We start from the raw sequence: 14,065 nt of genomic DNA on the forward strand, positions 1-14,065 counted from the left end.
AATTAAGTGCTCTTAATGTTGTCCTACTAATAATTTCAGGTGCAGGGCCAAACATTTCCAATTAACTACAGAAAGAGTTGCCAGGTTCATATAGTGTCCGTCTAGCAACCGGAAGGTGATGGGTTCGATCACCACTGTGGGAGGGTTCTGTAGTGTTCAAGACACTTACTATTGGTATTACCCAGGAAAGGACTCAATAGTGTTTCAATAAAAAATTAGGAATTTGGTGCAATCAAACTTAAATAAATAGATTTAAACACATGATTTAGCAACATTTAATTACTGAAACTTCACTTAATTATCAAGTCATGACCTACAAACTGATGTAAAACAAACAAAATATACACAAACCTTTTTTATCTATCCTGGCCTACATGTAGAATTCATAGGTCTATCTATCTATCTATACTGTCTTACTCCCCTTGCGAGTATTATTGACAGGTCTAAAGTGGAGAGTTCCCCTTCATGAAATAGAAACCGAAAGCAGGCCTTTTTCAGCCGTTTCTATGGGTCCATTTATAAGTGGACCCATTACAAAAGTAGAAAGGAACAAAAATTTCCAATTTAAAAAAATCACAATTAAAAAAAAAATACAAATAAAGGCCTAATGCTTATTAAATCTCAATTTCATTTCAATTGCATGTTACAAAGTAAATAACTATAATTTAAATTATTTGGTTCTTATTTTATGTGATAAGGAGAGTGTTAGTCCACATTTTTCCCAATTCAGAGGAATTTTCGAATGAAAAAATCAAAATCCCAAAATTGCATTTTTCCCAAAATGGCCATAAAAAGGCCTGGATTTTTTGTTTTTCGTAAACAGCTTGCAGGCAACTGTGGAAAAGACTGAGTTCAAATCTATTCATTTTAACTCAATTGCATTGAACACCTATGGCCTATTAAAACAATCTCAAGTCTGTAACTTGGGTAAAACCAGTTATTGGTGTCCTTAAAATAGACCATGAGATAGCCCCCAGAATGGGAGAAACTTAATAAATCTACGTCAAATCTCATAATATACAGAAACACAAACAAAAATCAACTTTAAAACGTGTATGCCTTTCTTAATTCTATTTTATGAATGAACATTCTCTTTATTTTTTTTTATGTATGCAGATTCAACAGAAGCATGGTAAATTGTTCATAAAAGCTTAAATAAGGGAGAAAACTCTGGAATATTAAATCTTTCTTTTGATTACTATTAAAGCTTGTCACACATGCAACATCTGTATCAATCATCCTATCTGGTTATCTTTCATAATGAGCTTTCAACTTGAAGGATAGTCCACAACAAAAAGAATCATCATTGTACATGTTTATGTATAAGGGCTCAGCATATGATCGGATTTGAGGTAGAAAAGTGACTTCTCCATTAAATAAGGGAGAAGAGAGGCAACTTAAAGGAGAAGTGGTTTATGTTCACCGCTTAATCAACTCTTCACTTATAGGTTATTCAATCCCTTCATTACACCACATCCATCATCATTGTAATTAATTAAAAACAACTCACATTAAAGGGCAGTTTAGGGGTTAACAAAATATCAACAAAGATACTTAAGTGTTTATGTTGTGTTATTATTGTATTTAACTGAGTTAAATCAAAGTGTTATTGGTAAATTTCTGGCAAAAAGTAAATCTCAGGGGAGGAAATCTAAGGAGGAAAAGTCACTACTCCTTCATGTTATTAGAGGGAGCAGTTAATATGTCCTGGGAAAAGTTATCTCCCATTTCTCCCTCACAGCTGAGCCCTGTGTATGAAAAATCATGTATATTCACAGGGATAGAAATTAGTGACCAGTTCCCCAGGGTGAGTAGGTTTATGTCTCTGCAAGTAGATTTCAAAATTGTGTACATGTAGCCTGTCCGGGCAATTAGCTTTTTAAAAAGCTTGAAACAGCTTTCTCCCATTTTATTTGTTAATTTAAAAAAACACTAAAGATTCAGGCTCATAAAAGGGTCATTGGTTTTAGAGATAGTTGCCTGCCTGGGAAACAAATCGTAAAATGTTAGTTACAATCCTTGATGACAGAATCCAACTTCGAAAAGGGTTCATCAGCTTGCCACCCAAATAGATGATAGATCAGCCTTCAAACACTACCGGTATTACATTTGATATTACATGTGCAATGTAACATTTGTAAGCAATAGCAAGAAATATTGATTTTCTATACCCGACGGAAATTCTACACTTTACACATTTTTGAGAAACATTATTTATAGCCATTATTTTTATGGTCGAATTTAGGGCTGCATGCGAATTTGACACATGGGGCCATATTCCACTACACCACTGGGATCTGTGTTAAAGGTCCAGGTTTCTACCGGTAATACTGTGAAAGGCATTTTTTTTAATTAAACTAGTTTTCCATAATTTTACAGTTTTTAAGACTATTGGAAACACTATGATACTTTTCAAATATACGATGCTTTTAACCCAACTGACAAAAATCGCAAATCAAAACATTACAGACATTTTATTACATCTTCAATGAATAAAACCCCGAGACATTATCAGTAATCTGATATTATTGAGATAGTGTTGAATGCCCTTGCAATACAAATACTTGTATAATACTTGATAATAAGATATCATTAAGGTATCATGTATTCAAGGACCTAACTTGAATCTTCATCATCTACCTTGGTGTATGCCCTGATGCATTTTGCTCAATGCAGTGTTTATATGATAACCTCAAGGACATGGCTGTAATCTTAAAATAAGCAGCACAGATATCAACACAAAAATCAAAATTTGACACACTAAGAGATCATATAGGAGATAAACTAAAATGTTGCAGACAAGTTACATTGAAATAAATCACTTTTTTTGTAAATAAATGTCATCAATTATATTTGGAGGACTTTAAGTTATATACATAACAAGGGCTGTTTGTAAAACATGCATGCCCCCCATATGGGCTGTCAGCTGTAGTGGCAGCAATTGTGTGAATACGTTTTTTGTCACTGTGACCTTGACCTTTGACCTAGTGACCTGAAAAATCAATATGGGTCATCTACCAGTCATGATCAATGTACCTATGAAGTTTCATGATCCTAGGCGTAAGCGCTCTTGAGTTATCATCTGGAAACCATTTTACTGGTTCTAGTCACTGTGACCTTGACCTTTGACCTAGTGACCTGAAAATCAATAGGGGTCATCTGCGAGTCATGATCAATGTACCTATGAAGTTTCATGATCCTAGGCCAGGTGTAAGGGTTCTTGAGTTATCATCCGAAAACCATTTGGTGGACGGACAGACGGACTGATGGACCGACATGTGCAAAACAATATACCCCCTCTTCTTCGAAGGGGGCATACATTTGTAAAAACTACACACATGTAATTTTTACAGGGGTATACAATTTTTTGTCCGAAATAAACTGTGAACACAAACTGACATTCATTATCATAACAATTATATGAATGTAAGTTGTATGATTTTAAGTAGGTCTTCATTTAAACAATTCATGACCAATTTAATTTGTATTTACAAGAAACCAAACTTTTTATAAAATACAGCACTTTCATTCCTTTCTTTGACTCAACTATCTGACATCTGTTATTTCGCATTTATCAACTTGATTAAATATTCTCTAATGACAATACCCTCACCCATGAAATACGCAGTAAGCACTTACTAAAGAACACTGTGGTAGCGCTTTTTTCCCTTCTTTGAGAACCAACATTTGGCTGTCAATTAGTGAAAAAAATAGTCTTAAACTTTTCAAAGTTGTGTACAATTATGTTGCTAAATTTTCATAATTGAGAAAAAATGAGTTGCAAACTTTTCAATGGCAAACTTCTCAAAATTGTGAAAAATGGTCTTTCTCTAAGAAGGAAAAAAAGCCATGCATGAGGAGTGGAAATCCTTCAACTGACAAATATACTTTTCCTGCTTACTTTAACCCATTTATGCCAAGTGGACTCTCCCATCCTTCTAAATTGGATCAATTTATTTCCAAAATTAGAGATGTCTAGTATATTTATTTCTATATTAAGGATATTTCTTACAGAAATTCCTTTAAGCAAACAGTGCAGACCCTGATGAGATGCCGCATCATGGGGTCTACGCTGTTTGCCAAGGCCTTTTTTCTAGACACAAGGCATACATGGGTTAAAATGAACCGGACTTTAAAATAATGTATAGGTTGAAATTAAATAATTAACACAATGTTTAAAGACTTTTGCATATGGTCAAGAAGACGTATTATTTAAATAATATATATAGTAATTTCCACACCCCTAAACTGATTTTGCTATCTCTAACAAAAAGAACAAAGGTGAACTGCAGAACAGAAATCACTACCTTCCTATGAAAGAACAGTTTTGGCCATTTCGACTGGAATAGAAAAGTGTGCATATAACAAACAGAATCATTGAATATATAGTTTGACAATGACTATCTTACTATGCATCATTAATTCGAAATTCAAGTTCATTTGTTAAAGGAAGAAAAGCAGGATGTAAATTCAGTTGTATCAATTATGTTGTTCTTAATAAGTTACCATTCTAACTAAGTAGCTGTTAATATCTGTATTGCCTCAATTATAATGTACTTTATCTATAATTTCTGTACACTGTAACTCCAATATAGCGCGGTCAATGGGGTCCAAGCCGTGAAACAGCGTTATAACGGATCCGCGTTATAGGTTTTGAGCTCATCTACTGCAGGGCGCTATAAAAAACAGGTATAGAATAGCCTATAATATAGGTCATGTATATTGCCATGCTGTGTTGACGCAAATACATGCATATAAACCGAATCGTATCGATAACAGTATACATACCGCTTTTCTTATGTGCACATTTATCCGATAATCCAATAAAATTGCAACATCACTTAAAAATAATAATCTTGAACATTAATGACGATATATGTTTAAGAAATTCGTAAACACAACCGTACGCATATATACCATTTTCAGAAGTGTTAAGAGTACAGTGCATTATGGGGCAGAGCTTTCATTGGACGAGCGACTTAAAATTAGATTGAATGCAATACGACTCATGTACAAAAAATGTTGCATTTGCCTCATAGGCATGCAAAAAACGTGTTTCCGGGGGACTTTCTGATACCGCGCGAAAATGAAAGTAAAACTCTGTAAACAATTACCGGTACACTGCGTTCGCATGTAAATAAATTGTCTGCATTATTTAATTTCTTATACACGAACTGAAAGATTAAATGACATAATATTAGAATGATAATGAAATGACAGAAAAAGTTGTTTTATACAGTAGGCAGTATATTTCACAGCTGCTCATTTAATATAGTCAAACTGCAACCATATCAAAGTAAGAATGTTTCAATCGTTTTGAATTACTTTAATTTTATAACTATCCCGCTTGCACTTATGGAAATTATCGCACTGAACCGCTCTGATGAGGAATACATGTAATAAACACTGACAAACGAGTTTTTCACACCTTTATTGACAATACACAACAGATTAACACCAATTAGCTGTCGGTGTTGTTTAACCTTGAGGCGATTATAATCGGTTCAACGGAAGGTTGAGTAAAGCAATCAACATGTGATTGCCGCCATCTTTGAATTGTCTGAAAATACATGAAGTTGCATATTACGGATTTGAATCAGAAATCAAATGGAAGGTTGGAGAAAAAATGGGATCCAAGCACCCTCCGCGTTATATTGGATTCAGCGTTATAACGAAGCGCGTTATATTGGAGTTACAGTGTAATATAATAGTTAATATGATCTTAAATAATAAAGTTTAATCTATAATATTTTTATTTTTTGGGGCTAATTACTTGCTGATTTACTTACATTAATAAAAGCATTTTAGAAATGTTATGTAAAATTGTCAGTCTACAAAACACAGAGCCAATTTCCCATACTTGTTACTAAAATATTGTTTCCATGTTATTAACTACAATTATCAAAACTTCAGAAAAATATAACTTGAATATTTGGAAGACATATTGGAAAATGCACATGCCTAGTGCAACAAAAATACGGTGCAAGCTTTTCATGATCCTGTTTATTTTTCTTATTTACATCATGGTCGGATAGAACAAGGATGTAAACAAATGAACATATTATTATGCTTCTACAAAAATTCAATGATGAATGAAATCTAAATTGTGATATTAATCAATAAAACACATCCCACTTTTGCTGTTTAAAGAATTTTCTGTTAGAAGAACTAATGTGTCAAAAAATAAACCAAGTCAAGGAATACAAACCAATTCCTAGAAATACATTTAAACTCTTCTAGCCCTAGGTCTAGAACAGCCAAAATAAAAATTCCAAACATTCTTGCCTTATACCACTTACCTGGTTGGAGTCATTTACAGGAATAGTTGAGCCATCGCTTGTTAAACCAGCCTTTTCACGGTAATCTGCCAGGTTAACATAATCATCATCAGCATCCCCATCCAAACTTGGTGGACGATTAGCATTTGTTTCCAAAGTTTGACCCTTAAATGAACTAACTCCCACATTACTTTTGAGTGCATGGCTTTCAACATTCATATAGTCATCATCATCATCATCATCCATGTTTTGTTTTGAATTTGTTGAACCTGACTCAACCTGGCCACTTATACTGATTTCCTTGTTTAAACGTAGTTCAATAACACCAGTGTTGTTGCTTTGGTCTACTTTGGACTGTGGCAAGTAGCCATCTCTCACACTTGCTAATACCTCCACATAGGCAGAGGGCACATAAAACTCGCTTTCTGGTGAATCTGGCCGACAAACGCAAAACCATTCTTTTGAATCAGAATTCAGCAAATAAAATATTTCACCCTCTTCCATGTGGATCTGTTCTTTATGGTCATCCTCATATTGGTAGGCATACAGTACCTTTACTCTTGGAAACTTGTCATGGGTAAAATTTAATGCAGGCCCTGCCATGTTAACAATTACAAAATAATGTGTAATTCCTTGCTATTCAGTTGTGTCACTTACATTTGTATCTCATTTTTGAAAGTATCGCTCATTTCAGGTCATATGAATCAGTTATTAGGTTCGTTTGATTCTTGAAAATAACTTTCTAGTGTAATATTATCTAACACGGAAGAAGTGAGATTTTGAGTCGTCGAAATGTCAACATGATGAAAGTCACATTACATTGGTGTTGCAAATCTCGTGTGCAAAAGAAACTCTCACTGTTGCAGATTATGATCAATTCTTTGCTGGTCAGCCTCTTTTTTAAGTGATTATGAAGTGAGTATTGTCATATTTTTCAAGATTTCCGATAAATACGGAAGTGGACACTTAATTTCTTGTGACTAAGAAAATATGACTGTTGTGAGAATAGATAGTTTTGAACAAACCGGTTGGTCAAAACGGTCATTATAGGTAATGGCGAAGTTTAAATTTACTCCTGAGAATTCCCAGTATCCTTTTTTGTTTATACATGCAACATGTGTCAATACACAAACTTGACGCACGGAAAGTGCTTATAATTGTTTCTATAATTAACAAACACACAGGGCTCCATATTTCAGCCATTCTCCTAGCAGAGTTGTCGTTCGTGCAACTTACATGTGAATGTAATGAACCGCAGTGTAAGAGAGTGGCACAGATGCTGTGCAACGGTTTGTTAAAATTCAGTGTAATAAAAATGTTTGATTCATTTTCTATTGCTTGGAACTGATTGATGTATTATAAACAGGAACTTGGTATTTTAAGTTTATTTTCAAGGTTCTTGTTAACTAGCAGTATGTATTTTAGTAATTTTATTGCTACCATTTAATTTCAACTGTATCGGTATATAGCTAAGGGACGGTTAATATTCCAACAACTAAGTAACCGGCATAAAGTACCAGTATTCTTACCCTGTTGCTATCTGACGGTTCATAATGTCGCCGTAGCGTAACTTCCGTTTTTTTCTGCTGTTAGGTAACCCAGGTAGGGGGAGCCACGGGACCCATATACCAGACGGTACCGCATGACTACAGTCGATTGGTGTATAGCGGATAGCTAAGCACTCCGAGTCGAATTTCAATTAATACATCATGCATTCGGTAATTAAACCATTAAATCTCGAAAGACACATGTCTTTCCTATTGAAACATGCCAGCGGTTTTAAATTTCCGAAAAATATTATTTGTTTACAGCGCGAATTTCATGGTACACTGATTCAGCCATTACCGGATCGCTTAGGTCTTTATCGGATTACATGTGTATCGTGTTATTTCTTGAAATTTGACACAGCATTTGTAAAAAAATAATTGAAATATATGTACATTTCCAGAAAGGAAATTCATTTTTGCGTTTAAAAAGACCAAATTCATGGAAATCGCTGCACAATTGATGAAGTAATTGCTATTCAAAGCGATGCACCCTATATTCGGGTCATTTTGAGTTGAATCTATATATAGATTTGATAGCGGAAAATATGTTTTCAGAGAAATCGATTGTTCGTTATAATTTGATTGTTTTTTCATTAAAAATGATGTTTTTACTTATTAATATTATAGCCACACGCTTACCACATGGACAACTTCAATTGAGTTTATATTTATTTTGAGACAATCCCCACATTCCTGAATATGGGTCATCACATGTCCGTTATTCACTAAATCCCGAGTTGCAGCTTTCATGCTTATTTTATATGGTACGCATCAATTTGGTTTCTGAGCATTCTTACTTTTGTTAAGGACACATAATACTAAAATATTACATCAATGAACATTATGTTTACCAAACAAAATCTGCAAAATTCAAGAAACCATTCGTCTGCACTTTTCCTGTCGTCACAAAAACGGTGCGTACATAACGTGACCTTGTTTTGCTTTCGAAAATAGAAACAGTTGTAAACATTGACACACATCAACAAAAACATGAATCGACTTAACAATGATAGGCTTTTTGTATTCAATTAGTAGAAAACTATAAATCTTAACATAAATGAATGTATTTTGCAAAAAAAGCTTAACCTATCCGCTACTCACTAAAATCCGCTATACACCAATCGACTGTACACCTCGCAGGCCTGGATAGCCTGTCTTTGCTGCTTCTGGCCCACCGGTCTTCTGGCGATCTTGAAAGCTAGTGAAGTAAGTTTGGTCTACTGGAGATCTTTGGAGCTAGTGAAATATGTCTAGTCTACTGGCGATATTTTAAGCTTGTGAAGTAAGTCTGGCTTTCAGGAGATTGTAGAAGTAAGTGAAGTAAATATAGACTTCTGGCGATCATGAAATTAAGTCTAGTATACTGGTAATATTTAACGAAAGTCACTTTATTCAGTTCTTCTCGACAAAATTTGAGAAGTAAATCTGGTCGTCTGGCGATCTTGAAAGCAAGTGGAACTAATCTGGTCATCTTGCGATCTTGAAAGCAAGTTAAATAAAGCTGGTTCTCTGGATATCTTAAAAGAGTTTAAAGTAAATATGGTATTCGATCTTTAAAGCCAGTGAAATAAGTCTGGTCTTTGAAGATTGTTAAGTAAATCTGGTTTTCTTGCGAACTTGATTGCAAGTAAAGTAAGACTAGCCTTCTGAGATCTTGAAATCAAGTCGGGTCTACTGACGATTTTTAAAAACCAGTGAAGTAAATTTGGTCCACTGGCGATCATGAAATTATGTCTCATCTTCTAGCGATTTTTTAAGCTATTGAAGTAAGCCGGTGATATATTGCGCTCTGCTGGTGCGCTTAAAAGCTTACGAAGTTTATCTGATAGTCTGGATATCTTGAAATCAGTCTCATCTTTTGGCGAGTGTTAAAGCTAATGAGACAAGTCTGGTATTTTGGTTAAGAATCGCTGAATTATAAACAATACTTATCCATTTTAGGCCCGTGACGCCCTGGCCCGGGGTCACCTATATGGAGCTCAGTCAGCCTCCAACCAGGCCCGGGCCATGGTGCGAATCAGCTACGCCGTCGGCGTCATCAGCGTTGTGGCCCCTGTTGTCATATTGGCCGTCTGGTTTGGCGTGTTTACCAACAGATTCAATAAATCGGACTAAAGGGCTGTTTATTGGCGTGTTCATCTACACATTCAACAACATGAACTAAAAGGCTGTGGAGTTGCTTTTTTTATACTTGTTAAAGACCGAGCGATGTTCTTCATGTATTGAGATAATTACCTTAAGACATTGACTATAAAAAAGCAGTGATTTATGTTGATCACAGTGATGATTTAATGCCACTAGCAATCTATATATTATATCCTATATTTATTTGAGGATGGTTATAAATATGTCAACTTTCAATCCTTAAAGAGTTTTATAATGACAGTGAATACGTTTCTAAATCTAAAATTATTTTATTTGAGGAGGTCTGGTAAAAAGCAATCGCAATCTAAAGGGAAGATTTTTTCACATTTAAATGAACACATTCTTAAATCCTATGTTAGTAATTTATATACTTCTATAGGTTTTGATTCCTATTCATTAAAACATAACGTCATTTGACAAGGACGTCTAAAGTTGGATACCCATATAATTTGGGATAATGATTGCATTTTTTTTTCGGTCATGAATTGTAAATTTCTCCATAATTTCGGATAGAAGACCATTGATGAAATATTAATGCCCATAGCATCGAGTCACTTTTGTATTGTTCACCATGGGCTAAGGGTACTTGTTGCATTGATATTGAAAGAATAGTTTTGTTGTTATTGGTTTCGAACAAAATTTGTAGTTCTTGTTTTTTGCATTACGGTATTTATGCCAGTTTACTGTATGACTGTGCTAATTATTAAATTTGGATATTAACAAATAAACCAGCGTTGTTGATGAGTAAATCTCTCATGACTTACACAGATGGTTCTGAAGACAAAATAGTAAATTGTTTTCCGATGATGGTGGATTATCAGCTAATTATTATTTTTTTATTCTCTTGCGCATTCAGATCCAGAAGACATCGCTGTTGAATATCTTAGAACCCGAACTCCAAATGATCGTTTATAACTCAATAAACATATTTAAATAGAACATTATTTTAATAAATACTAATTTCAATCGCTATATATGATGGAAATCACCAGGGTTGTAGAGAAATCGCACGTCTGCATTTAGGGCAAACCAGTTAATGCATGAGAAGATTATCGAAAGATTCCATTGTTTGCAACAGCTGTGAGGGGAATATGGCGAGGAAATTTCCAATAGCTTTAAAGAAAAAATCTACTGTCTCTTTACAGTATTTTTAAAAGACCCAGCAAAATATTAAAATCTTACTATTCACCATGATTTTTGTATTAAATATACATGTATTTTAAATGACGGCAATCCCGCTATATGAGATTCATGTCCTGTGCTACTGATCCCACATGTCAGACGGTTCCTAACTACACCTCCACACAGACCTGATAGACTGTCAGTGCTTCTTCTCCTGCCCATCGGTCTTCTCACGATCATGAACACTAGTGGAGTAAGCATTAAGGCTCTCTGGTGATTGGTAAAGCTTGTGAAATAAATATAGTCTAGATGCGATTTTGAACATTTGTTAATTAAACAATAACGACCTCAAAGATAAAAACATCAGTAGAACAAATAGTCACCATATGCTTGTGATACAACTATTATAATTGATGGAACTGATACACGCCTAAATTAGACATTTCTTAAATTGTATAATATATTATGTTTTTGTGGTCTAAACGTAACTTTAATAAAATAAACTTACTATGGATTGGGAAGAAATTCGTGCGTACCGAAAGTAATAAAACTAAAAGGGAACTTCAATTGAATTAACAAAGTTTTCAGATGCTAAGGATTCGTTATAATGTAGATCAACATACGAAATAAGACATCAACTGTGAAAACAAAATAGCTTACACGGAGAATATTTTTCAACCTGGAAATAACGAATTTCAACACCCATATAATTATGTTTCAAGTTTTCAAGTTTATTTGAACATAACATCCAGAAGGCCAAAAGCCCAAGTGGACAAATTAAGCGTACAGTGTTTACAGAGTAAATAATCATGATGATACAAAGTAATAATACGTACAATTTCAACAATACATATATTAATAATTTTTACATAAACTAGGTTTTAATATGAAATAATACGTCATACTTAACCAAGTAACACAATTCATGCTTTGTACATGGTTGATTATTGTAGTAAAATATGTGTACATGTACGCTGTAATTCAACTCATTACAATTAGTAAACTGCTTTGCAAACATATTGTGGTATATATATATATATATATATATATATATATATATATATATATATATATATATATATATATATATATATATATATATATATATATATATATATATATCAATAGGCACGATAATGTAAGATAACCTTCAATGAAAAGATAATAGTGACAATTGATCAAAAACATTCAAAAACAGTTTTTAAAAAAGATTTTACAGGTACGTTTAATACGTATATATATCAACAGGGTACATAGTACATATGTATTACTAGCCCTTACTATAAATGATTTATATATGTAACAGCATAATTTGTGCAGCGACGTTTTATTTTCAGTTGTTAGTAATTCAATAAATTTGATTACGCTAGGTCGATTTCTATAATAAAATGGCATATGCAGACTTGCAGTACTTAAACATTCATGATATCGTTATTTAATAATCTTTTGAAAACCTAAATTATTTTTACACTGTATATTTGAAAGACAAAACAGGGTAAATTATAAAACGTTAAGTAAAGAATATCTTCAATTGTGGCTACAATGATTAATATCGAAACTTGTATTCAATCATTTTTGGAAGGATGTCTTAATATTGCTTGTTGTTTCCCAAGAAACAAATATGTAACAAGCACTTTTTACTGTGCCCCTTTTTCCATAACGAAGTAATATGTACAGGGAATGAACGCATCATTTTTTATTCATGCTATATGGCAGGGCTTCGATATGTATGCGAACTGTTACATAGTAATGGTATTTTTTACATAAAATGAAATAAATGCTAAATATATATCTGAACATTGAATTTATTTTACACCAAGGTAAAAAAAATCCATATTTGGGGTATTCATATTTCGCGATATGCAATAAACTGACAGTAAAAATGTAACCCATTTTATAACACCATATTTTTATTTATTTTTTTAAGCGCAGAATATGGGAATGGCATACACAGCATACTGTACTTTTCCAATGAAATTGTCTGCATCACGTACATTTTAGATTTCATAAAGTAGCTAAGAGACTATTAACACATACTCTGGGAGTGACCCACTTCGTAGTTACTTTTATATAATATGTATCCGACTACAATGTATTATGATATATGAGACATTTTATTCTATGTAACGGGGATATAGTTAATACTATTTTCGTTCATACAAACTCTTATATACAAATGCAAAATGACATCATTAACCCTTCTGTTGAGGATCAAATCCTGGGTTAGACAGCTCCACCCAAAAGTGGCAATTATTTTTCAAAAATAAAATTCTAGGATAAGCAAATTTGATTGCATGCAAGCATTTGAAAGCTTACACAGACAATACATGTGTTTGTATTGCAAATATTGTCTGACATTACAATGTATTTTAATATACATTCACGTGATATTTGACTTAAAAATGAAGTAGCATTGTTGAATTAATTTTAATTGTTATACTTCCTTAATACGAAAAACTAATACGAGCTTAATCAGATTTTTACATTTTATTATAGTTTTGCCGTTGAAGTTAAACTACGTTGACAGCTTCATAATAAAAAATGTCATTTTGGACGTAACGCGATAATGCGAAGGAAATTACCTAGTTTAGGGGATGAACCTTTGAAAACGCGTTGGAAAATACCTAGTTTTTTAACTGAATCTGTGATAACGCGAGTAAAATTATCAAGTTTTTCATGTGAACATGTGATAACGCTAGGGAAATTATCAAGTTTTGGGACTAAACCTGTGATGACGCGAGGGGAATTATCTAGTTTTGGAAGTGAACCTGTGATAACGCGAGGGGAATTATCTAGTTTAGGAAATTAACCTGTGATAACGCGAGGGAAAGTACCTAGTTTTGGGACTGAACCTGTGTTAACGCGAGGAAAATTATCAAGTTTTTGTAAGCAAACCTGTGATAACGCGAGGGAAATTATATAGTTTTGGAAGTGAACCTGGGATAACGCGAGGGATATTACCTAATTTTGGAA

At 33.6% G+C, this 14,065-nt stretch overlaps 1 protein-coding gene across 9 annotated transcripts in view; it reads right to left on the reverse strand.

The window, feature by feature from the left end:
• Positions 1 to 7,276, reverse strand: part of LOC127854941 (rho GTPase-activating protein 15-like) — a 74,859-nt gene extending 67,583 nt beyond the window's left edge. For 7 of the 9 annotated variants that reach the window (XM_052390123.1, XM_052390122.1, XM_052390121.1 and 4 more), the window contains exons 1-2: positions 6,300 to 7,276; positions 4,308 to 4,340 (exon numbers count right to left, since the gene is read on the reverse strand). In XM_052390123.1, coding sequence (XP_052246083.1) covers positions 4,308 to 4,340; positions 6,300 to 6,881 — 615 coding nt within the window. In that variant the 5' untranslated portion in view covers positions 6,882 to 7,276. Of the gene's footprint in view, positions 1 to 351; positions 429 to 4,307; positions 4,341 to 6,299 lie in introns of those variants that run through there. The other 2 variants (XM_052390117.1, XM_052390124.1) reach the window with 2 other exon arrangements.
• Between the last annotated feature and the right edge of the window lie 6,789 nt (positions 7,277 to 14,065).

Source organism: Dreissena polymorpha, chromosome 13 (assembly GCF_020536995.1).
Source record: "Dreissena polymorpha isolate Duluth1 chromosome 13, UMN_Dpol_1.0, whole genome shotgun sequence".
Taxonomy (NCBI): Eukaryota; Metazoa; Mollusca; class Bivalvia; order Myida; family Dreissenidae; genus Dreissena; species Dreissena polymorpha.